Genomic DNA, 26,174 nt, shown 5'->3' on the forward strand with positions numbered 1-26,174 from the left:
CCAAGTCTATCAGTATCATTTTCCCAACAGCATTTGCTCACTTTGTGTCTCTGTGTCACATTTTGGCAATTCTTGAAATATTTCCAACTTCTTCATGATTATTTGTTGTGGTGATCTGTGGTTAATGATATTGAATGTTCCTATTGTAATTGTTCTTGGGGCTCCACAAACCGCAGCCATCTATGACTACAAACTTAATTGACAAATATGTGTGTGCTGACTGTTCCAATCACTGGCGATTTCTCTGTCCATTTCTTTCCCTCTGATCTCCCTATTCCCTGAGACACAACAGTATTTAAATTAAACCAGTTAATAACCCTGCAATGTTCCAGTGAGAGGAAGAGTCACATATCTCCCTTTAAATAAAAAATAAATGATTCAACGTAGTAAGGAAGGCGTGTTGAAAGTTGAGAGAGGCTGAAAGTTAGGCCTCTTGCCCCAAACAGCCAAGTTTTTGAAGGAAATTAAAAGTGCTACTCCAGTGAACATGCGAATTATGAGAAAGCAAACAGACTCCTTGCTGATATGGAGAAAGTTTTAGTGATCTGGATAGAGATCAAACCAGCCACAACATTCCTTTAAGCCAAAGCCTAATGGAGAGCAAGGCCCTAATTCTCTTCAATTCTGTGAGGGCTAAGAGAGGTGAGCAAGCTGCAAAAGAGAGGTCTGACCGCTAGCAGCGGTGGTTCATTAGGCTTAAGGCAAGAAGCTGTTTCTCAAACATGAAAGAGCAAGGTGAATCAACAATGCTGATACAGAAGCTACAACAAGTCATCCAGGAGATCTAGTTGAGATCATTAATGAAGGTGGGTGGTTACACTACACAACAGATTTTGAGTGTAGACGAAACAGCTTTTTTATTGGAAGAAGATGCCATCTAGGACTTTCATAACTAGAGAGAGAGAGAGCAATGCCTGGCTTCAAAGGATGGGCTGACTGTCTTGTTAGGGACTAATGTAGCTGGTGACTTGAAGTTGAAGCCAGTGCTCATTTAGCATGCAGATAATTCCAGGACCCTTAGGAATTATGCTAAATCTCCTCTGCCTGTGCTCTATAAATGGCACAACAAAGCCATTTTGTGTGCTGTAAACAGCACATCTGTTTACAACATGGTTTATTTTTATTTTTATTTTTTTAAATTTTTATTTATTTATGATAGTCACAGAGAGAGAGAGGCAGAGACACAGGCAGAGGGAGAAGCAGGCTCCATGCACCAGGAGCCCGATGTGGGATTCGATCCCGGGTCTCCAGGATCATGCCCTGGGCTAAAGGCAGGCGCCAAACTGCTGCGCCACCCAGGGATCCCTACAACATGGTTTACTGGATATTTAAAGCCCATTGTTGAGACCTGTTGTTCAGGAAAAAAGATTCTTTCAAAATGTTATTGCTCATTGCCAATGCACCTGGTCACCCAAGAGCTTCAATGGAGCTGTATGAGATTAATGTTGTTTTCATGTCTGCTAACTCAACATCCATTCTCTAGCCTATGGATCAAAGGAGTGATTTCAATTTTCAAGTCTTAGTATTTAAGAAATATGTTTTTATAAGCCTGTAGATAGTGATTTCTATGGTGGATCTGGGTAAAGTCATTTGAAAACCTTCTGGAAAGGATTCACCATTTTAGATGCCATTAGTTTGGGAGACTTTGAGGATGGATAGCTGACTTTGAGGGGAGGGAAGTAAGTAACTACAGACGTGGTGGAAATAGCAGGAGAACTAGATCAGAAGTGGAGCATGAAGATGTATGTGGCTGAGTTGCAGCAATCTCATGATCAAACTTGAATGGATGAGGAGTTGCTTCTAATCCATGAACAAAGAAAGTGACTTTGTGAGATCTCCTGGTGAAGATGCTGTGAAGACTTGAAATGCCAACAAAAGATACAGAATATGACATAAACTTAGTTGATAAAGCAGTGGAAGAGTTTAAGAGGCCGGACTCCAGTTTTGAAAGAGCATTTGTGGGCAATATGCTATTAGCATCGGATGCCGTAGAAATCATTCATGAAAAAAAAAATGAAAAAAAGGGATCCCTGGGTGGCGCAGCGGTTTGGCGCCTGCCTTTGGCCCAGGGCGCGATCCTGGAGACCCGGGATCGAGTCCCACGTCGGGCTCCCGGTGCATGGAGCCTGCTTCTCCCTCTGCCTGTGTCTCTGCCTCTCTCTCTCTCTATCATGAATAAATAAATAAAATCTTAAAAAAAAAAAAAAAAAAGAAATCATTCATGAAAGAAGAATCAGGCTATGTGACAAACTTCACTACTGTCTTCTTTTAAGAAACTGCTGCACCCATCCCAGCCTTCAGCAACTACCACTGTGACCAGTCAGCAGCCAGCACTGAGGCAATACCCTCAACAGCAAAAACATCATCACTCATTGTAAGCTCAGATGATGGTTAACATTTTTAAATAATAAAATATTTTATAATTATGCAGGTTTTTTTAGACATAATGCTATTGCACATTTGTTAGACTTTAATAGACTGTAAACAGAACTTTTATATGCACTGGGAACTAAACAAATTAATTTGACTTGCTTTATTGTGATATTTGCTTTATTTCACTGGTCGGCAACTGAACCTGTGATGTTTTTCAGATGTGCCTGTATTGAAGTGAGAGTAAATTAATATAATTAAATTCATCTGAATTATGAATAAAAGGAGAAAGAGTTATCTCCAGGGTAGACACTTACTTGAAAAGATATTCTTTTGTGGTAGCATGGAAGTGGTTTATCAGTGACAGTTTCATCCATTAGTTGAATAGCATTTGTTTTAGTTCGTCATAATGAAGTGAAAGCTTTTCTTCAAACCTTCTTTGTACCAAATTAAGATCCTGACAGGAAAAGAGAATGATTGTGGTTCTATATATCTGCATTATTTCTGTTTCCTCTCAGACATGAAGATCCTCAGGTTTTTCTTTCAACCTTCTTCCCACTGTAGCTTTTATTTATTTTCAAACTTTTTATTGTGGAAAAGTTCACACATATGCAAAAATAGAGAAAATAGCATGATGAATGCTCACACACACATCACCTAACTTAAACATTTTTCAATTCATGGACAGTCTTGATTCTTGTACATATGTCCTTACCCTCCCTCAAGCCTGATTATTCATTTAAAATATTTAATGTTGATATTTAAAATATTAGGTATGCCTGTTAGTCTCAGAACATATCTAAAAGAATCAAAGCATTCAGAATATAACTGGCAATTAAATGTGATAATGAAGCATGATATGTTGAAAATAAATAGATAAGTAAGTAAATGGAATTTTTGTGGATTTTGTAATACTGTGAGGCATAATAAAGTAGCTACTTCTTTTTTCTTTTTATACCATTCTCCTCAGTGAAGTAACTAACCCCTAGGTAGTGAGAGTTAATAGAGTATTAAAAGAGCAGACTTTAGGCCAATAGAGAAAGGGAAATTCAATCAAATAATACCTCTTATTGTGGTAAATATTTGATTTTTTTCTAGGAGTCTTTTGATTTCATGTGATAATATATGAATAATTTTTTCCCCATTTTCTCATTGATAGACATTCAGATTATTTCTCATTTTTGTCTATTCTTTTTTTAAATTTTTTTGATTTTTGTCTATTCTAAAGACTGCTGCTTTGAATATTATTGTATATGTCTTTTGGCATATATTTCTTTTGGCATATTTCTACAAGTGTAATTGCTAGAGCAGAAGAAAGTAGGTATTCATTTATTTGTTGGTATCTTTAAAGCTAGTTTTTATTATTATTTTTAAAGATTTTATTTATTCATGAGAGACACAGAGAGGCAGGCTCTATGCAGGGAACCTGATGGTGGGACTCCATCCCAGGACCCCGGTATCACACCCTGGGCCGAAGAAGGCAGGCGCTTAACCTCTAAGCCATCCAGGTGTCCCTAGTTTTTAAGTTATTAAAATCAGTACACTTCTACCAGTAAAGTATGAGAGTCCCATTTTCTCCATATTCTCATCCAGTCATAATAAATTTAGCCTTCCTGGTTAGTATGTCAGTGAGATTTTTGAAATTACTGTTTTTATTTTTTACTATTTCTTGCTTTCTTTTAACTGTGGTGAAATTTATATGTAGTGAGATTCATACAGTAAATTTGAATTTGGTCAATAGATTTTGGGTAATGCATACATCTTTGTAATTACCACTAGTCAGGATACAGAACATGTCCATCCCCATCACTGCCTTATTCTTACTTCTAGTCAGTCCCTCCCCCACTTCCATAGACAGTCACCTTCAGGTTTCTTTAATCACAATTGTCTTTATGGTGCATTTAAATGGAGTCATACTGTATACATTTATTCTTTCGCTTCACATACTCTGTTTTTGTCTGTTGTTGCTTATATCAGTATGCATTCTTTTTTGCTGAGTAGTGTCTGTTGTATGAACATACAGAAATTTGCTTATCTATTCATCTGTTGATGAATTTGGATTATTTCCAGTTTGTGGCTAGTGTTATAAGAGCTGCCATGAACATTTGTGTGCAGTCTTTGCGCAGGCATCTGTTTTCTTTTGGGTACGTGTCTGTGAGTGGAATTGCTGGCTTATATGCTAGATGCATATTGAACTTCATAAGAAATTGGCAGTTTTTCCAGTTGGGTTGGACCATCCCCACTGGTAGTGTATGAGAATTTCAGTTCTACATCCTGGTTAGTTTTTGGTAACCTTAATCCTTTTAGTTGTAAGCATTTTATTGGGTGTGAAAGGGTAACTCTTTGTGATTCTAATTTGCACTTTCTGATGATTAGTGTACTTCTTCATGTGCTTATTGACTCTTCTTTTATCTTTGGTGAAGTATCTGTTGCATTTCCTTTTTTTTTTTTTTTTTTTTTATCTGTTGCATTTCCACCCAATTTTTAGAAATGGTTTTTTTTTTTCTTCTTAGTGATTTATAGTTATTTATGTATTTTGATCAAATATACATATATTTTTTTCTTTCCTGTCTCTGGCTTGCCGTTTCATTTTCTAAAGGGTATCTTTTGTTGAATAGACATTTTAATTTTGACAAAGTCCATTTTATCTCTGTCTCTTTTTTGATTACTACTTTTTAAAAAAATCTTGTCTAAGAAATCTTTGCCTACCTCAGATTGTAAAGATTTTTCCTGTGTTTTTTCCTAAAATTGTTACTGTTTTAGCTTTTACACTTACCCTTGTGGACCTATTCAAGTTAACTTTTATGTATGATATGGGGTAAGAGGATTCATTTTTTTTTCTCGACACTCGGTTACTTCACCATTTATTAAAAAAGACTTCGTAAATTGCAGTGACTCCTTTTGTTGTAAATCAAGTGACTACATGTGTTGAGCTAATTCTGAACACATTCTCTTCAAGTCTCTTTCAGCTAATACTACAGTATCTTTAATACAGTACCTATGCTGTTAAGTCCTTAACATCTATAGTGCAAGTACTCTGCTTTGATTTCCCTTAAGACTACTCTCATTCTGGGGCCTTTGATATCCATATAAATGTTAGAATGAATGTACCATTTCCATACCCCCAAAAGTTGTCTTTGTTTGGTATTGTATTGAATTTATAAATAAATGTGGAGAAAATGGGCATCTTAACATTGTTGAGTTTTCTAGTCCATGTACCTAGGGTATTTAGTAGGCCTTTTAAAAATTTCCCTTGGCAAATTTGGTAGTTTTTAAGATGTGAATTTTACACATTTTTGTTAAATTTATTCTTAGATATTTAATTTTTTTATGATATTTCAAGTGATACTTATTTTAAAATTTCATTTTCTGTTTGCTAATATATAGGCATTACATTAATTTTTCTTAATTGATATTACATCCATGGATCTTGAAAAAATTCACTTATTCTAGTTGCTTATAGAGTCTTTGATTTGTTTCTGAATATAATAATGTCACCTGCAAATAAAAAGTTTTCTTTCTTTCCTATTGTGTGTGTGTATATTATATGTGTGTGTGTGTGTGTGTGTATATATATATATATTTTTCTTACCACAAAAGCTAGAACCTCCAGTACAATTTTTTTTTTAAGATTTTTTTATTTATTCAGGAGAGACACAGAGAGTCAGAGACATAGGGAGAGGGAGAAGCAGACTCCCTGCAGGGAGCCTGATGTGGGGACTCCATCCCAGGACCCTGGGATCATGACCTGAGTCAAAGGCAGAGTCTCCACCACTGAGCCACCCAGGTGCCCCACCTTCAGTACAGTTTGAAGAGAAATGGTGGTAGTGGATATCTTTGTTTTGTTTTCAGTTTTATGGAGAGATTTTCAAAGTTTTACTAGTGACTATAGTTTTAGCATAGTTCTTTTGAAGGGATCTTTTATCAGATTAGGAAAGTTTCTTTCTGGGGAGGTCTGAGTGGATCAGTCAGTTAAGCATTTGACTCTTTTTTCTTTAATATTTTATTTATTTATTCCTGAGAGACACAGGCTGAGAGAGGCAGAGACATAGGCAGAGGGAGAAGCAGGCTCCTCCCAGGGAGCCCAATACAGGACTGGATCCTGGATTCTGGGATTACGATCTGAGCCAAAGGCAGGCGCCCAATCGCTGAGCCACCCAGGCGTCCCAAGCATCTGATTCTTGATCTCAGTTCAGGTCCTGACCTCAGGTCTTGACCTCTGGGCCCAGCATGGAGCACACTTAAAAAAAAAAATTCCTTCTATTCCTGGTTTTCTAAAGTGTTTTTATTATGAATGGGTATTGAATTTTATCAAATACCTTTTGGGTATTTATTGTAATGATTGTATAGTTTTTTTCCTTTATTTTGCTGATGTGGTGAATTACATTGATTTTTTTTCAAATAGCAAACCAACTTTGTGTTCCTGGAATAAATCCCACTTGGTTATGATGCATTATATTTTTTTAAATTTATCTCTAGATTTTATTTGTTAATATTTCATTTTTTAATTTTTGTGTCTATATGAGATATTATTGGATCATAATTTTATTTTCCTACAATGTGCCTGTCAGATTTTGTTATCAAGGTTATGCTGACTTTTTAAATTTCATTCCTTGTAAATTTGTTGAGTTTTACTTTATGGCCCAGAACATAGTCTATGCTGATAAATGTGCTAGGTATACTTGAAAACAGTGGGTGCTCTGCATTTGTCAAAGGTATTTTTTGTTAATTGCATCAATTTAATTGGATTGGTTCAGATCTTTTGTATTCTTACTGATTTTTATATGTTTTGTTAGTTAGGAAGGTGTGATTAGATTTATACATGCTATTATTTAAACTGACCATTATTGTGAATGGGCTGTTTCTCCTTTTATTTCTGTCACTTTTTGCTTTATATATTTTGAAGCTATACTATTAAGTGAATATAATTTATGATTTTTATGGCTTTGAATTACATTGACCATTTTGTCAAAATGAGATGTCCCTCTTTATCTTTTATAATACTTTTTGCCTTAATGTTGTCTGTTATTAATGTTGCCACATCAGCTTTCTTTTCATTTGTTTTCATGGTGCATCTTTTCCTATCCTTTTATTTTTAACCTTCCTGGATCTTTATATTTAAAGTGTTTTCTTTCAAACAGTATATAGTTGTATCTTATTTTTAACCTTCCTGGATCTTTATATTTAAAGTGTTTTCTTTCAAACAGTATATAGTTGTATCTTATTTTTAACCTTCCTGGATCATTATATTTAAAGTGTTTTCTTTCAAACAGTATATAGTTGTATCTTTTGTAACTTCTTTTTTTTTCTTTTTTTTTTTTTAATTTTTATTTATTTATGATAGTCACGGAGAGAGAGAGGCACAGAGACACAGGCAGAGGGAGAAGCAGGCTCCATGCACCGGGAGCCCGATGTGGGATTCGATCCCGGGTCTCCAGGATCGCGCCCTGGGCCAAAGGCAGGCGCCAAACCGCTGCGCCACCCAGGGATCCCTGTAACTTATTTTTAAAAGCAGTCTGACTATCTTTGTCTTTTGGAGTATGTATCCATTACATTTAAAGGTGATCAGTTTACCATGTTGCTTTTGTTTTCTTTCTCCATTTGTTCCTTTAAAAAAAAAATGTTTCTTTATTCCTCCCCATTCTTTTTGATATTAAGAGTATTTTTATTATTTCCTTTGTTAGTTTTTACATTATACCTCTTACTGAAAAATTGACAAAATGCATCCTAGTAATAGTGTACCATAAATTAGTACTTTATCATGTCCTGTACAATGCAAGAACTTTATAATGTTTTTACATTATTTAAACTCCCCCCCCTTTTTTTTTGCCATGTTTTGTATATATTTTACTTCATGTATGGTATAAAACCCACAGGTCATTGTTAATGTTGTTGAAAAGAGTAGTTTTGTTTTTACCCACATATTTACCTTTTCTGGAGCTGTTGATTCTTGCTGACTTTTTTTGTGCTTCCCTCTAGAATCATTTACCTTAAGCTGAACAACATTTCTTGTAGTATTTCTTGTCTGCCAGTGAGGAATTCTCTTAACGTTTCTTAGTTTGAGAATGTATTTTGCTTTCACTTTTTTTTTAAGGATTTTATTTATTTATTCATGAGGGATACAGAGAGAGAGGCAGAGACATAGGAAGAGGAAGAAGCAGGCTCCCTGCAGGGATCCCGATGTAGCACTGGATCCCAGGCCCCAGGACCGTCTGAGCCAAAGGCAGACGTTTAACCACTGAGTCACATAGGCACCCCTTGCTTTTACTTTTGAACACTATTTTCAGTGGAAATAGAACTCTTGCTAGTTTTGCTTTCTTTCTGTACTTTAAAGATACCATGATATCATTCTATTATCTTTTTATTTTTTTATTTTTGTTGTTGTTGTTGTTGAGAAGTCAGTAATGTTTTTCTTTTTAGAGCAATAGTTCTCAACTGAAAGTGATTTTACCTTCCCTTTACTCCTTCCCCAGAGGACATTTGGTAATGTCTGGATATGTTGTGGTTGTCTCAACCCAGGGTGGTGTATTCCTACAATGCACAGAACAATTTTTCACAGCAAAAAATTACCTGATTCAAAGTGTTAGTAGTGCCAAGGTTGAGAAACTGTGCCTTAGAGGTAACATGTCTTTTTTTTTTTTTTTTTTCTGGTTGTGTACAAGATTTTTCTCTTTTATTTTTTAGTGTTTGGTTAGTAATACATGCCTAGGTTTTATTTTCTTTGTTTTATCCTTTTTGGGATAGATTTTAATTCCCTCTAATAACACTTTTTTTATTTATTAATTTTTTAAAATCTTCTTTAATATTCATCATAGCTATCTTGAAGTCCTTCTAATACTTCTCTTTGGATCACCTCTGAATCTCTTTCCATTGACTATTTTATTTTTTGATTAGTGGCTAATTTCTTGCTTCTTTGCATGTCTCATCATTTTTAAATGTGTGTGTGTTTTTTTTTATGATTTTACTTATTTACTCCTGAGAGAGAGAGAAAGAGGCATAGACACAGGCAGAGGGGGAAGCAGACCCCCATGCAGGGAGCCTGACATGGGACTTGATCCCAGGTCTCCAGGATCACACCCTGGGCTGAAGGCAGCGCTAAACCACTAAGCCACCTCTGCTGCCCTTTAAATGTGTTTTGATGAAATTTTGTAGAGGCTGTGAATTATCTTACTTTGAAAGATATTGGATTCTGTTCTGACAGGTGGCTAAATTACCAATTTTTTGCCTTTTTTTTTTTTTTTTTAAGTAGGCTCCATGCCCAGTGTGGAGCCCAACTCACAACCCTGAGATCAAGACCTGAGCTAAAATCAAGAGTCAGATATTTGACTGACTGAGCCACCAGGCACCCCACTAGCTCTTCACTCTTATTCTGTCAGGGCCTTGTTTAGTTTTTTGTTGGGCTTAGTCTTTTTACATTTTGTATTTCCAGAGCATGGTCCTTTTTCCTAAGGTGTAGCCTTGGTGGGGTTTCAACTGAATGTTTAGGGTCTTTACCAAGATCTCTCCAATTTGGTGGGGCTCAAACTCACACTTTTCAGCACTGACCTTGGGAATCTCAGCTTCCCAGCATGTGCAAGACTCTTATGAGGTTCTCTTGTGCTTTCATCTTAGGCTTTTGCAGCCCTAGAGATGATCAGGAATGGGTGAGAATTTCTATGCAGATTTTTGGGGATCTTTTACTGTGGGTACCGCCTGTCCAGCACTCTGTCCCTTCAATCCTAGCCATCTTTGCCCAGAACTCTGATCTCTGTTCTCTCTGGTCTCTATTTGGACTTCTTTTCGATACTTTGAGAAGACACTTCCAGGGAAAATTCTTAGGGGAATGTTGGATCACCTCATGTTTCTCTTCTCTTTCACTGACCACAGCCTTGTATTGATCATAGTCCATGCTATAAACTTTTGTTTTGTATATTTTGTTCAGATTTTAAAGTTATGTATGGTTGTAGAGCAAATCTCATATCAGGTATTCTCCATGGCCAGATTCTGAAGTATCCTCATTTTCCTTTATAAAAGATTAACTACTGGGACACCTGGGTGGCTCAGTGGTTGAGTGTCTGCCTGCCGTGGGCTCAGGGTCTGGGGATCGAGTCCCACATCCAACTCTCTGCGAGGAACCTGCTTCTCCCTCTGCCTATGTCTCTGCCTTCTCTCTGTGTCTCTTATGAATAAATAAATAAATAATCTTTTAAAAAATAAAATAAAAGATTAACTGCTTTTTAAGTTAGATTTATTGTTTTGAAGAAATACTGATTTGGTTGTCATTATGGAGTTAAGTTCATTATGGAGTGTTCTGTATTTCACAGAAACAAGTGTTAAAGGGGAAAACAGCTTATGTCAGTTAACTTATTGTATATAATTTGACATCTTAGTTATCCGTTGTGTTTTTTTGTGCTTCAAGGAATCATCTGTTGCAGTTTGCCTTAGAGTCACCACCCATATCTCCTGCTTCCTCCTCTTCAAAGAACCTTGCTGCCAAAGTAAACACTCCTGTAGCCTTCAGACATTCTTTAAAGCAAGGAAGCAGGTTAATGGAGAATTTCTTGATCAGAGAAATGAGTGGTTCCACGTCAGAGTTGTTGATAAAAGAGAACGAAAAAAAATTGATCCTTCAGAAAGAAGTGAGCACTTCTTCAAAGACCAAAGAGACACCTTCTATAGAAAAGACAGCTCCGCGTTCCTTAGATGCTCATGTTCCTGAGACACCTTCTACATCAACTTTGAAACAGGTTACCAGAGGTAGGAAATTATTTTCATATATGTATTTTCTTACTTAATGGAAATATTTTCATCCCATATGACCTGAGAATAAATAAGCAGCTTGAGGGGGAAGGCATGGAAAAAGACAATCCAAATTTCACATCATAACAGTCTCAGAAATTGATGTAGGCAGTGCTGCAAGGTATTTTTGTATTCTTTCTTTCTCATAGAATAGGAATTTAGGCTGATTGCTGGAAAAATGAGGCAGTTTTAATTAGCTCATATTTTATGGCAGTAGCTTTCTATTTTTCAGCTTTTAATTTCCTCCCACATCTTTCATATCATTTCCAGTTTAATCTTAACAAGCTCCTTTTATCTTTTTCTACCCTTCTTTGAACACTTCTAAGCTATTCTGACTGGCATTTATTGCTAGAGACAATTTGACCCCTACGCACTCTGACCTTATTTCTTACCTCTCCCTCTCAAAAATCCTTTGCACTAACCAAACTGATCTTCCATTATTCCTTGAATATACCCAGAGATTGGAAAAATTACAAGCTGCAGGCCAAATTTGGCTTGACACCTAATCTTATAAGTAAAGATTCACTGGAAAATAGCCACATCCATTTGTTTACATATTGTTAATGAATGCTTTCATCCTCCATGGTGGTTACTAGTTGCAACAGAGACTATCTGGCTTGCAGAGCCTAAAATCTCTGCTACCCGGCCCTTTACTAGAAAGGTTTGCTGGGGTACCTGGTGGTTCAGTGGGTTAAGCTTCCAGCTCTTGATTTCGGCTCAGATCATGATATCAGAGTTGTGAGATTGAGCCCTGGTTCAGGGCTCTGTGCTCAGCAGGGAGCCTCTCTCACGTGCACTCCCTCTACCCTCCACCCCCACTCATGCTTCCTTGTACTCTCTCTCTCTCTTAAAAAGGTATGCTGACTTCTGTTTTATCATTCTTTTACCATTCTAGACTCTACCCAGATCCTAACCATCCTTTGGTTATGTTAGACAATATTGATATTTCACATCATTTAAGTGTTATAGCACTTGTTTTCTGCACTATTTTGTGTATAGTTTGCTTTTTTGATGAATAGGTCAGCTTGTTTAACCAATTGTTTCCATGTCTTCTGTTGCCTCAGAGTACCTTTTAGGCAGAAACTATGTCTTAGACATCTTTGATACATCCACATCACACATAGTACAGGGCAATTAGTGGTTACTTATTTTAGTTTTTTAAAAAGATTTTATTTATCTGAGAGAGCGGAGAGAGACAGCATGTGAGAGAGTGCAAATGGTGGGGAGGGGAAAAAAATGGTGGGGAGGGGCAGAGGGAGACAGAGAAGCAGATTCCCCTCCCCTCTGAGCAGGGAGCCTGACTATGATGTGGGGCTCGATCCCAAGACCCTGAGATCATGACCTGGGCTAAAAGCAGATCCTCAACTGACTGAGCCACCCAGGTGCCCCCCCCCCCCCCATTAGTAATTATTAAACTTAGGTTGAAGTTAACCATATTAGCACTCAAGGGTTAAACTTTTTTTTTTTTAATTTATTTTTTATTGGTGTTCAATTTACTAACATAGAGAATAACCCCCAGTGCCCGTCACCCATTCACTCCCACCCCCCGCCCTCCTCCCCTTCTACCACCCCTAGTTTGTTTCTCAAGGGTTAAACTTTTTAAGATTATGTGACTCTTGCATTTTATACCGTATCTTTTGTCAGTCCGTCAATTAATGGACAGTTCTTGTTGTAGTGGTTTTAGTTTGATAGTTGACTTTTTTTCCCATAAAAGACCTTTTTTTTTTTTTTTCAAATGTAATCTTAGCATGAACCATAACACATAAAATAGATAAAATTGGCCTTATTCCATTGAAGTAGAGATGGAAGACCTGACTTCCAACCTCATCTCTGCCTTTATCATCACGGTAGCTTCTGGGCCGCAAGGTTCTTCCACAACTCTCTGCAACTTCCTCATACAGTTTGAGAATGATTGTGTTTCCTAATGGCAACACTTGTAATTACAAATTAGAGCTAAATTATCAAATCTGTAACCATTGCTGATTTGAACAGTAGTGAGCCCAAACCAACAGATGCTTCAGTTTAGTTTTGCATACCTTCCTGTCTCCAGCCAGGTGTATCTTCTTCAAGATGTTATGATTACTGCAGTGCTAAATAAGAATGACTCTAAGACGGGAAAACTTAAGCTCAGTGCTATAGGTTGGTTACACCTTGGTAGCAAAGACTTAATTAACCAAAGCATTTTCTAATAAACGAATCTCCTAACTTCTTTGCAATTTCTTCTGGTAGGCACAGGATCTAATTATGTGACTTTCCACAGTTTAGCCATTACTCAGGAAACAGTCTGTCCCAATCCTCTTGCCCCGAGGCTTTTCTAAGTGCATGTTTAGGTTGGGATTCTATTTTTTATATTAATTGCTGAAAGATGACATGTTATACATTGTTTTTGCCCTTTCTGTAAATAACAAAGTCTCCTTTTCTCTTTTTAAAAAATACAGTGGATTGTCCTGTTTGTGGGGTTAATATTCCAGAAAATCACATTAATAAGCACTTAGATAGCTGTTTAACGCGTGACGAGAAGAAGGAAAGCCTCAGAAGGTAAGAAAGTTAAGAATAACCATTGAGCTATTTTAGCAAGGTACTTCTTGTGCTTTACAAATTATTTGCCACCTCTTCTGTTCTGTGTCCTTCATCCTGAGGGTTATTTCCCATAAGCCATGATAATCTGGTCACCTGCATTTCTCTTTAGAAATGTTTCGTCCTGGGGGACTTGGCTGGCTCAATCAGTAGAGCATATGGCTCTCAATCTCAGGGTCCTGAGTTCAGACCCCACATTGGGCACAGACCCTACTTGAAAAAAAAAAGAGAGAAAAAAAGGAAATGTTTCTTCCTGAGGAATGAGTTTCAAGTATAGAAGCTGAGCATTTTCCCCTTGAATAGTAAGAAATCAGCACTGATACTCTTGCTTGGACTGCTCTTTTTCTAGATGGCTCTGTCATATTTCTTCTAATATATTTAGTTCTGTCAGTATATCCAAAGACATACTCATCCATACATAATTAAGTTCAAGTTCCAATAGGTTCCTGCTCCTTAGAATACTGTAGTCCTGCCATTTTTTCTATCTTGCAATTTAGAAGCACTCTTTCTCTCTTAGAGAAAGATTCACTATGCTGGTTAGTGTATTAAAGGCTCTGAGAAGTCCAACACTGAAGGTAATTGTTGGATTTTGTTTCATCCAGTAATTACATTTATATAACCTTAAAATCTTTTTTTTTTTTAAGATTTTATTTATTTATTAGAGAGTGCACCAATGAGAGTGTGTGCGTATGTAAGCGCATGAGTTGGGGGAGAGGGAGAGGCAGACTCCCCACTGAGTAGGGAGCCCACCAGAGGCTCAATCCCAGGACCCTGAGATCGTGACCTGAGCGGAAGGCAGATGCTTAACCAACTGAGCCACCCAGGCACCCCTTGACCCCAAGTCTTTTTTCCTCATAATTCACATCTTGCAAAACTAATTTTTGGAAGATTTTGGGGTCTGGTCACATAAAAGAGACTGTGACATTTAGAACATTTTATTCACAGTACCCTGACAGGCCAGTTCCTCAATGTGGGTGACAGCCCTTTACCCATTCTGTGTTGAATCATATCAGAGTTGATTCAAAGAGTACTCCTCCCTTTGATGTCTTCAGATTCGCAGGACTGTTTTTTTTTTTTTTTAGATTTTATCTATTTATTCATAGAGACACCCGGTGTGGGAAGGGGGAAGAGAGAGAAAGAGAGAGAGAGGCAGAGGGAGAAGCAGGCCTCATGCAGGGAGCCTGACGTGGGACTCGATCCTGGGTCTCCAGGATCACACCCCAGGCTGCAGGCAACGCTAAACCGCTGCGCCACCGGGGCTGCCCAATTCTGAGGACTCTTAAATGCATTACTCACTTTCACTAAATCATGGAAGAAGGATCAGTGTTATTTTCATGTTTGGGGAATCATCTATCAAGCTCATGTTTTAAAATTCTGGACAGAAATTGTTCATTTCTGCTAGTGCTTTTCATCGTAAATGTCAGTGAACAAACAGTTTCTCATTTGAATTTCAGTCATAAGTTTAATTGTCTATCTTTGATAGAAATAAATGTTTTAGATACAGACTTAATGAACTGTCCTTCACAGTGTGCTTGTATAAACTCCTATAAAACGTTTCAGCTCTTGCTACCCACTGTGACTTTATTTAGCTGTAATTTTACCTGTCTTGTGGAGCCCACCAGGCAATTTTCAGAAATGTAATCTTTTGAGGGTTTGCAGGTCTTTCTATAGTTAAATAGTTATCTCTGGCTTTTGGGTGTTATTGATAGAGCATAATAGAAATAATTTAGCCAAGGAATGGTACTGTTGGTTAGTAGAAAAATGTTTGGTTGTTTTCAGTCTATGTATATTCAACTGTATTATCTCTCAGTATAACCTTTGTGCAATTTATGTCAGATTTACCCTATGGAGGCTTGTTAACATAGATTTTAGGTCTCTAATTTAGAACTTAATCTTTGCTATGTAGGTGATGTGGAGACATGACCAAGAATCTGCAATTTAATAAACTCTCCTGGTGGTTCCAAGATCCACTATAGTTTGTGTAGCATGGCCTTGAAGGCGAACTAGTTATATGCAAGTCCTCTGTAAAATCTTGGACTTTTTTTTTTTTTTTTTGGATAAACCATTTACTTTCAAGTATTTATTAATTTTACTGGAAACTTTGGTATTTTAATTTTGAAATTATTGGAATTGTAATAGCTACTTTGAATGCATATTTATTAAGCACTTAATTGCCATGGTGTTGTGCCAAGTAATGTACTCAGCCAGTTTATAAGATTAAGTAGATTAAAGCTCACTAAGGAGTCCCTGTTTATAAAATTATCTCGAGTCATTGATACCCTTAGGTAGTTTGACTTCTATTCCATTTTGTAATGTTTATTAACTGCTTTTTTGAGGGAGCAGAAGAAAATAATTTAATAGGGCTTTGCTATATTAAATTATAGTTTGTGCTTGTCAGCATATTAATTATATAAGTAGAATGAAGAGCCAGGTGGTGGTTTTGCTATTACACTTAAAATCCTTATATATTTAATATAATTAATTGAAGTTGAAGAGAATAAAACCCATTTATATTTTTTGCTATTATTCACAATCATGTTCTTTGAAGATGATGCCATAAGAATATTATCTGCCTGTCAACTTTCAGAACTCTTTTTTTTTTTTTAAGATTTTTATTTTATTTATTCATAGAGACAGAGAGAGAGAGAGAGAGTGAGGCAGAGACACAGGCAGAGGGAGAAGCAGGCACCACACAGAGAGCCTGACGTGGGACTCGATCCCGGGTCTCCAGGATCACGCCCTGGGCTGCAGGCGGCGCTAAACCACTGCGCCACCGGGGCTGCCCCAGAACTCTTTTTTCATTGGCAGTAATAAATTTGGTAAAGCTAACCATCCCAACATATCTTTTATTTAATCTAGAGCTTTTGCACAATGATTACCTCCACTTTGAGGGGACAGTTTTGCCTATGGACCAGCACTTTTTCTAAAGTAGCTATATTCTTAAATCCGTAGTCTTAATTTCAGTAGTGTTTGTACTCTGATTTTCCGAGGTAACTGTTTTTTGCAGAGATTTTACATGGAAACCATGGATGTGTTTTAGGACAAACATGCTTTAAAACACTGGAGAATTGAGGATGTCTATGTAAGTGTGTTTCTAAAGTGAGGTTTTCATAGCATTTAGTGCACAAGCCTTCCTTTTTTTTTTTTTTTTTTTTTTTTTTTTAAGATTTTATTTATTCTTGGAAGACACAGAGAGGCAGCAACATAGGCAGAGGGAGAAGAAGGCTTCCTGCAGGGAGCCCGATGTGGGACTCGATCCCAGGATCCCAGGATCATGACCTGAGCTAAAGGCAGATGCTCAACCACTGAGCCACCCAGGCATTCCAGTGCACAAGCCTTCCATGGGCATCTTGGGCCTGCATCTTTAGGCCTGAACTCTTTTTGAGGCCTGTGTTTCTCTAAGGTTGGCTGCCACCTACACCCCGGTATCTGAATGTGCTGTGGGTACCTTAGAATGATATGTCCAGCACCGTCAACTTTATTTGCAAATTTAATTTTTCTTCTCTTTCCCATTTTTATCTTAATGGTTCCACTATCTTCCCAGTCATACTGGTACTCCATCAGAAGGCAAGTTAACTGTTTTATGTGAGGAGCATTTGCTAATTCACAGTAACCCTAAGTGATCTCTTTCTTTCCCTTTTTTAGTTCTATTCACAAAAGGAAGCCTCTGCCCAAAACCGTATATAACTTGCTCTCGGATCGTGATTTAAAGAAAAAGCTAAAAGAGCATGGATTATCTATTCAAGGAAATAAACAACAGCTCATTAAAAGGCATCAAGAATTTGTACACATGTACAATGCCCAGTGTGATGCTTTGCACCCTAAGTCAGGTAAGCTAATAAAGCAATGATTTCTGCTTGTTTTCTGGTTAAAGCAGTTTTGTATAGCTCAGGGATTATAAATCATAGAAAAAAAATTTAATGAATACAATTTTGATAATAGTTGAGACATGTAAATATTTTCCTTCAAAGGTACCTAGAATATACTCTGATAAGCCTTTCTCCCAGCTGGTCTGTCAGCCACTATTCCTTTCTCAGAGGCAACCACTGCTGCTGGTTTCTTTTGAATATCTTTCCAGAGATAGTATGGAATGAAGAGTTGATCTAGAGAGCATGGGTTATAATCCCAGTTTTGCAGCTTTATGACCAGGGATTTCGGGCAAGTTACTTCTCTCAGTTTTCTCATCCATAAAATAAGTGTTATAATACTATGGATTGCATAGTATTTTTGAAAGGAATAAATGAAAAGTGCATAGCACCATACTTTAGCAAATAGTTAGCATTTAGTAAGTGTTATCATTATGATTGTTAATTATACACAAACATATGTCTGGGATTGTTGTTTGGTAAAAATTTAGTATTATAGGGGATCCCTGAGTGGCTCAGTGGTTTGGCACCTGCCTTCAGCCCAGGGTATGATCCTGGAGTCCCGTGATCAGATCCCACATCGGGCTCCCTGCATGGAACCTGCTTCTCCCTCTGCCTGTGTCTCTGCTTCTCTCTCTGTGTCTCTCATAAATAAATCTTAAAAAAAAAAAAAATTAGTATTATATACAAACTATTTATTTATTTATTTATTTATTTTTAAAGATTCTTTTTTTTTAATTTTTATTTATTTATGATAGTCACAGAGAGAGAGAGAGGCAGAGACACAGGCAGAGGGAGAAGCAGGCTCCATGCACCGGGAGCCCGATGTGGGATTCGATCCCGGGTCTCCAGGATCGCGCCCTGGGCCAAAGGCAGGCGCCAAACCGCTGTGCCACCCAGGAATCCCCCAAACTATTTATTTAATGGTTTGTCCTTTTTATTTAACCACACGTATTTTGGAGTTCTTTGAATTATTAGCATATATAGAATTGCCTGATTTTTTAAAAAACTGAAACATAATATACAAACAGAAAAGTATACAATTTGTATTGTTTGGTGACTTATCATAGGAAATTTCACAAACAGAAAATACCTTTGTGACTATCTTTTAGATCAGAACCAGCATCCCAAAAGCCCCTGTGCTCCCTAACTCCAGTCATTCCCACCTTCATTCTCACAGATGACCACCATCTTGACTTCTGACACCAAGGATTATTCATTTTGTCTGTTTTTGCGATGATAAATTCCCTGCAGAGTAAGTGAGCTGAAATGACGTGGGCATTGTGATGTAGTGTTAGGCTGCTCTTGATCTTCTTTTGACAATTTGTCAGAGGAAGATCATCTGCTTCCCAACTGTGGTTATTTGGGAATTACCAAGGCTGTGGAGGCAGGCCACAGCTAAGGGGGGACCTCCTGTGTTTCCATTCCCCAGGTCAGTTAGGCTTCAGTAATACCCCAGGTGATTAGGCTCTGTTTAACTAGTTTCCTGTGAGTGCAAGCCTTGTTAAGAGGAAAGTGCCCTGGTATATTTGAAAATGGTTCCTTTTCCTCTCTCCTTGCTTGAAGCCATAGATTTTTCTTCGATATTTACTGTAAGAAACTTGAACTCCTGAAGGTGAATCTCGCAGTCTTGTCTCCTCTACCATCCTCCAACCACAACTGGGTCTCCCTGGGTTTTTTTTTTTTTTTTTCCACTCTTCGAGTGCACTTTCTGCACAGGACTTCCAACAATTAATTAATTACAGTTTAGGTTTTCCCATCTTTTGTACTGTTCCCTGCTGCAGTTTCTGCTTGTAAGTTTCTGCTAAGGTAAGCCATTATTCTCTGTGTTTGTGGGTCTCCACATTCTTGGGGGCATTAGTTTGCCCTATGTCCTCCCCTCTATTGTGGATCTAAGAAGAATTGCTGAATTTTTAACCTGTTCAGCTTTTAATTTGTTAGGATGGAATGCCAACTTCCAAGCTCCTTCTATGAAGAACTGGAAGTCCATTTCATTTAAATGAACTCTTACAAATCTGTGGCCTTCAATGATGAACTTCTTTGATTTAGCAGAATATTTTCAAGGTTATCCATTATCCATTGTTAGCACTACATTCTTTTTTATTGCCAAATCTTTCATTGTGTGGATATGTTACTTATATTGCCTATTCAGTCTGGGATTTTCTCTCTTTTGGCTCTTGTGAATAATGCCACTATGAATATTCACACACAGATTTTTGTGTGGAATTGCTGGGTTAAATGATAACTGCATTGTAACATTTTGAGGAACTGCTGGACTGTTTTCCAATGTACTTATAACATTTTACATCTCACCAGCATGAGGGTTCTAGTTTTTCCACATTCTTGTCCCACTTGGTATTCTGTCTTCTATTTTGGTCATCTTAGTAGTGTGAAATGGTGTGGTTTTGATTTGTATTACACTGATTTTTGATTATTAAAGCAATCATTTATCTTTAGCAAGGACTCTTTGCATTTCATCTAAATTCTTGAATTTACAATTTACTATTCTTTACTAATTTATTTTTTTTCTTAAGGAATATTCTCTAATTTTCTTTTAGTGTCTGTGGGATCTGTGGTGATGAACTATCTTTCATTTTTGATATTAGAAGTGTGTCTTCTCTCTTTCTTCGCTTCATTGGTTTATCTACAAGTTATCCATTTTATTTATTTTTTCCAAAGAACTAGCTTTCCCTTTCATTGATTTTTTTCCCCTCAAATTATTGCCTATTTTTTTTATTGAATTCTACTCTTATTCTTTTTATTTCCTTCTTCCTGTTTACTTTAGTTTAATTTGATCTTTTTGTAGCTTATTGTGGTGGAAGCCTAGGTAATTATTCAGATTGTTCATTTTTTAATGTAAGCATTTAAAGCTACAGATTTTCCTGTGGGCACTGTTTTACCTGCATCCACAAATGTTGATATGTTTTATTTTCATTTAGTTAGAATATTTTCTCATCCTTGTAGTCATTTCTGCTTTGACTAATGGGTTAGAGAGAAGTGTTTTCAGTTTCCAAATATATGGACATTGCCCAGATATTTTTTTTGTTATTTATTTTTAATTTGATTCCATTGAACCAGTTTCGTATCATTTCAGACCTTTTACAACTCAGAGACCTGTTTTATAACTCAGCATTAGGTCTTCCTGGTCAGTGTTCCATAGCACTTGAGTATTTTGCTTTTTCTTTTGGCTTAATCATCTCTAAATGTTATGTAAAGTTGCTTGATAGTATATCAAGTCATCTGTATCCTTATCCTATATTGATGGATTCTGTCAACTGCTGAAAGGATTATTGAAATCTCCAACTATATTTTTTCCTTTTTCCTTTCAATATTTTCAGTTTTCCTTATATTTTGAATCTCAGTAATTAGGTATATGTGTATTTAGTATTATTCTGTCTTCTTGATGAATTAACCTATTTACTATAATAAAATCGTCATCTTTGTCACTGTCTTTGGTAATATTCCTCATTTCAAAATCTTTGATATGAATGAATATAGCCACTCTTCTTTAAATTCATTGTGTTATTTAAACATTTTTAAAAGCAGTATATGGTTTGGATTTGCTTTTAAAGTGTAATTTGACGAGATACACCATTAAGTTTTAAAACTTAAACCATTTTCATTTCATCAAATCTTATTTGGTTAGGTTTAAGTCTATCTTGTTTTTGTTTTCTTTTTGTGCTGTTCATTCTTTGTTTTGTCTTCCTTTTTTTGCTTTCGGATTTGGGGTTTTTTTGGTTTTCTATTTTATCTTCACTATCTGGTTATAGGTGTGTTTCTGTTTACTTTCTTTAAATGATTATTCTAAAGTTTACCATGTGTATCTTAAACTTATCAAAGTCTACCTTCAAATAATAATATTACTACTTCATGTATAACATAAGTAATTTATGACTTCCATCCTATATTTCATTATTGTCATAGATTTTTCAATATATGTTATGATCCCCATAATACCTTTTACTCTTTTTTGCTTTAAATTATCAGTTTTCTTGGGGTGCTTGAGTAGCTCAGTCGGTTAAGCATCTGATTCTTGATTTTGACTCAGATCATGATCTCAGGATTATGAGGTTGAGCCCTAAGTCACACTCTGCAGTGGACGTGGAGCCTGCTTAAGAATCTCTCTCTCACTCTCCCTCTCCCTCTACCCCACCCATCCCGCTCCACCCCAAAAAAGATAAATTGTCAATTTTCTTTTATAAAAAAAAATTAAAAATGAAAAAGAAGGTCTGTATGTGCTTACACATTACTATTTCTAATATTTTTCATCTCTTCCCTTACATCCAGGTTTTCATCTGATGTCATTTTCTTTTGGCCTGAAAAACTTTATTTAATATGTCTTGAAAAGAGTGCAGATGTGCTGTTTACAATTTTTATTTGTGTGAAGAAGTCTTAACTTTGTATTCTTTTTAACTATTTGGAAATACTTCTGAACTTTCAGGAAAGTTGAAACACTGTCAAAGAAAACCACGTCAATACCACTTACATGGATTCACCTATTAGCATTTTGCCTTATTTGCTTTATGAATTACTATTACTCTCTCTGTATATGAGTACATGTATGTACATATTTATACGCATCTATTCTTTTCTGAAACCATCTGAGAATAAATTGTATAATCTTGATTATTTTACCCCTAAATAGTTAATGTATTTCCTAAGAAAAAGTATGTTCTCTTTTTTTTTTTTGCCAAATTATAGTTATCAATTTCAGTGAATTTAACTTTGTTACAATACTTTTATCCATTCTGTCATCTCTGTTCTATTTTCAGCAGTGGACCCAGTAATGATTGTTATGGATTTTTTTTTCCTTCTAGTACAAGATCCAGTTTTGAATCAAATATTTCATTTAGTTATAATATCTTTTCCATCTCTTTCTACTTGGAACAATTCCTCAGTCTTTCTTTGTATTTATGACGTTGGTAAAGAATACAGTCTTTGTTTTTTTTAATCCCTCCCTAAACAGAATGTTTCTCATTTTGCCTTTGTCTGATGTTTCCTAATAATTACATTAAGGCTGTCCGTTCTTGGCCGGAATACTATATAAGTGATTTTTTTTTTCATTCTCAGAATATCACATCCAGGGATATTTGACATCTTTATGCCTCTCATTTATGATGGCTGGTTTGACCACTTTGTCAATTTCTCCAATGTATAGTTTCCCCCTTTTAGAGACACTTGAATACCATGTAAATATCCTATACCTCATTAAAATTTTACCTCTCCCTCCCTCCTTTCCTTCTTTCCTTACATTTATTTATTTATTTATTTGAGAGAGAGAGGAGGAGCAGAGGGAAAGGGAGAGAAAATGCTGAAGCAGACCTTCCACTGAGTGTAGAGCCCAACACGGGGCTGGATCCCAGGATGCTGGGATCATGGCCTGAACTGAAATCAGGAGTTGGATGTTCAATCAGCTGAGCCACCCAGGAGTCCTTTACCCCTATATTTAGTATTCTTTGCTAATTTTTACCTGAACTAATCTTCTCTGCGAGAGTTGCAAAATGATGATTTTCTGACTTCAAGATTCTTTCCACATTTGCCAGTTGACATTTGCCATAATTCTGAAAACAAGAGCACTCTTTTCCTGTTTTTTTTTTCTTCTTTGTTTGTCTGTTACGAGTATGGATTCACACATTTATAACTCTTTCCCATCCTTAATTATTTTGGTATTTATGTTTTTCCATTTCGCCAGTGGGAGCCTCTACTTACTGATTCTTGGTCATTGTGACATGCCTCCACTAATTATTTGTATATTTATTTTCCATTTTCTGATTTCTAGCATGGAAAGTACCGTCAGCCAGCATAACAGGATAATGCAGGCTCATTGTCTGTTTGTCTCTGTCCCAACCCTGTCAGCGATTTCCAGGATTAGGATTCCCACAGATTAGGATCTGTGGTTCTTCTTATTGAACAAACCAAGATAAGACTGTCAGCTTTGCTCATTGCTACTTGGTGCCTTAGCTTCTAGGCTCTTCTAGCAGATGGAGCTTAGGAATATATGCATGCATACAGATGTGCATACACATCAGTGTGTGCACACATATATACACACATATGCCTGTATACTGTATGTGTATACACACGTATAAATCCATTTACCTTATATACATTAGAAATCATGAGAACATACTAATACCCTGGTGCTTGCAGTCCAGCCTCACAGAGTTCTTTACCTTTCTCTATTCCATATTTCCCCCCTTTTTTTTTCATGGGGAGAATCATCCCTTCAATAGCATCAGCACATTTACTAATTTGTTCAATTCTGTAGTACATCTAAAATAGTTTTAGAATTGCTTCATCTATACTACTGTACCACTGCAAAATAGACCTACCTATAAGAAAAAATTCAGGATATTTTTTAGTTCTCTCTCCCAGACTTCTCTTCTCTCCTCCCTTTCTTGGACTGAGGGTATTCAGTCAAGTATCATGTTCATAATTTCCTTATTATTTTTCTTCATCGTGAGTTTTTTTTTTTTTTTTTTTTTTTTACTGAAATACAATGGGGTTCATTTGTTTCACTTAGTTTTTTTTTTTTTTTTTTTTTTTTTTAGATTTTATTTATTTATTCATGAGAGACACAGAGAGAGAGGCAGATACACAGGCAGAGGGAGAAACAGGCTCCATGCAGGGAGCCTGACGTAGGACTTGATCCCAGGTCTCCAGGACCAGGCCCTGGACTGAAGGCAGCGTAAACCGCTGAGCCACCCAGGCTGCCCCTTCACTTAGTTTCTAGTTGTTATTTAGTTGTCCCTTCCAAGTATAAGGCATTAATAACTTAATGTAACATTTAAACTATTTTAAGAAGATATATTTTTATAATGGACCACACTGGCTGTCATAAAAGTATTACATACAGTAGCAGTTTTGTTTTCTTTCATTTCAAGAGTGCTCCTAATTGTTGAAGCATTTTTATGATGGTAGCTTTAAAGTTCTTATCAGATAGTTTGAAGATTTGAGGCATCTCAGTGTTAGCAACTGTTGAGTGCCTTTTCTCATTGAAGTTATGATTTTCTTCCTTTTTAAAAAAAAAAAAATCATTCATGAGAGACACACAGAGAGAGGTAGAGACACAGGCAGAGGGAGAAGCAGGTTCCCTGTATGGAGCTGAAGGCAGGTGCTCAACCACTGAGGCACTTCAGGTGCCCCTGATTTTCCTGCTTCTTAGTTGACAGATGTTTTTATTGTGTCCTGGACATTTTGACTGTAATACGAGATTCTATCTCCTTTTTAAATATTCTACTTTAGCAGGTTGTCACCCTGTTTAGATTTAGCTTGCAGATCCAGGCCTACTTCTGTGGACTGTGGTTCTAATGATAGTTTAGTTTTCAGAACTCTTGCAGGGTTGTTCGGGTCTGCTTCATTTAATTGCTACCTAGAGGGTACTCAGAAAACCTGGTATTCCATACTGTGCTTCAATTCTCAGACCTTTTGGCTTATTAATTTTAGAATATTTCACATGTGAGTTGGTCAGGAGTGTGTTTAGGATTTCCTATGCAGGCTTAAAGGATGCTTTTCTTCAGGTTTCTTCTCTTTGAGATCCTCACTCCAATCACTAGTTAGGGGGTGAGGGTACTACCTGCTACTGGTGGGTGAGAGAGAGTGGTCTAGATTCCTCTCTAGATCTTTACTGGCAGTGTGTTGCTGGAAGAGAAAAGCTTTTCTTCCTCAATCTTCCTGTTATTGCTGATGGGGAGGGGGAGAAGGGGAGTGGAAAACATACTCCACATTTATTTTCTGTTGGTACTTTAGTGCACAGAAAGCATCAGCAGTGTTTAGCTGGAGTAGGTCAGGTATTGTCAAAGTTTTTTGTCTCCTCCTTTCATAGTCCTTTGTTAGAAAAAAAATTGGTTTCTTGGAGATTTGTGTCTGTGTGTAGTGGGGGTGGGGGTGGGGACTGGTTGTTCTGGGTTGCAGGCTTCACCAGTGCCCAGTCTAGGATATATGGAAGATAAAGAGAAAGCCCAGGGAACTCACCATTATATTGTTCCTTAAATTCTGAGGCCCTTAACCAGCCCATCTTACTCCTACGTTTCAGAGTTCTCTTATAATTGCCTGTCATATTACATCTAAGGGTTTTAGTTAGACTTAGTAATTATATGAGAAGTGAGAAGAGAAATGAGTCTAGTCCATCTTCTTGAGAACTAGAAGTTCTTGTTCATATTTTTAATTTCTGTTCTAGGTGCAGACACATTTAGGATTGTTCGATTTTCTTAGGGAATTAACCCCTTTATCATTATATAATTTCCCTCTTATTCCTTAAAACATTCATTGTTCTAAAGTCTGTTGTATCTGATATTAATATAACTATTCTCCATTTCTTCTCATTAGTGTTTACATGATACATCTCTTTCCATACCTTTATTTTGAACCTGTTTATGTCTTTTACTTAAAGTGGGTTCTTTGGAGGTACCTGGGTGGCTCAGTCAGTTAAGATCTGACTTCAGCTCGGATCATGATCTCCGGGTCCTGGGATTGAACCCCACATTGGGCTTCCTGTTCAGGGGGGAGTCTGCTTGTCCCTCTGTTCCTCACCCTACTTGTGTTCCCTCTTTCGCTCTCTCAGATAAATAAAATCTTAAATAA

At 36.8% G+C, this 26,174-nt stretch overlaps 1 protein-coding gene across 5 annotated transcripts in view; it reads left to right on the forward strand.

Moving 5' to 3' along the window:
- Nucleotides 1-26,174, forward strand: part of RAD18 (RAD18 E3 ubiquitin protein ligase) — a 107,148-nt gene that overhangs the window by 25,959 nt on the left and 55,015 nt on the right. For all 5 annotated transcript variants that reach the window (XM_025450918.3, XM_025450920.3, XM_025450941.3 and 2 more), the window contains 3 exons: nucleotides 10,769-11,106; nucleotides 13,587-13,686; nucleotides 17,371-17,555. In XM_025450918.3, coding sequence (XP_025306703.1) covers nucleotides 10,769-11,106; nucleotides 13,587-13,686; nucleotides 17,371-17,555 — 623 coding nt within the window. The remainder of the gene's footprint in view (nucleotides 1-10,768; nucleotides 11,107-13,586; nucleotides 13,687-17,370; nucleotides 17,556-26,174) is intronic.

Source organism: Canis lupus, chromosome 20 (assembly GCF_003254725.2).
Source record: "Canis lupus dingo isolate Sandy chromosome 20, ASM325472v2, whole genome shotgun sequence".
Taxonomy (NCBI): Eukaryota; Metazoa; Chordata; class Mammalia; order Carnivora; family Canidae; genus Canis; species Canis lupus.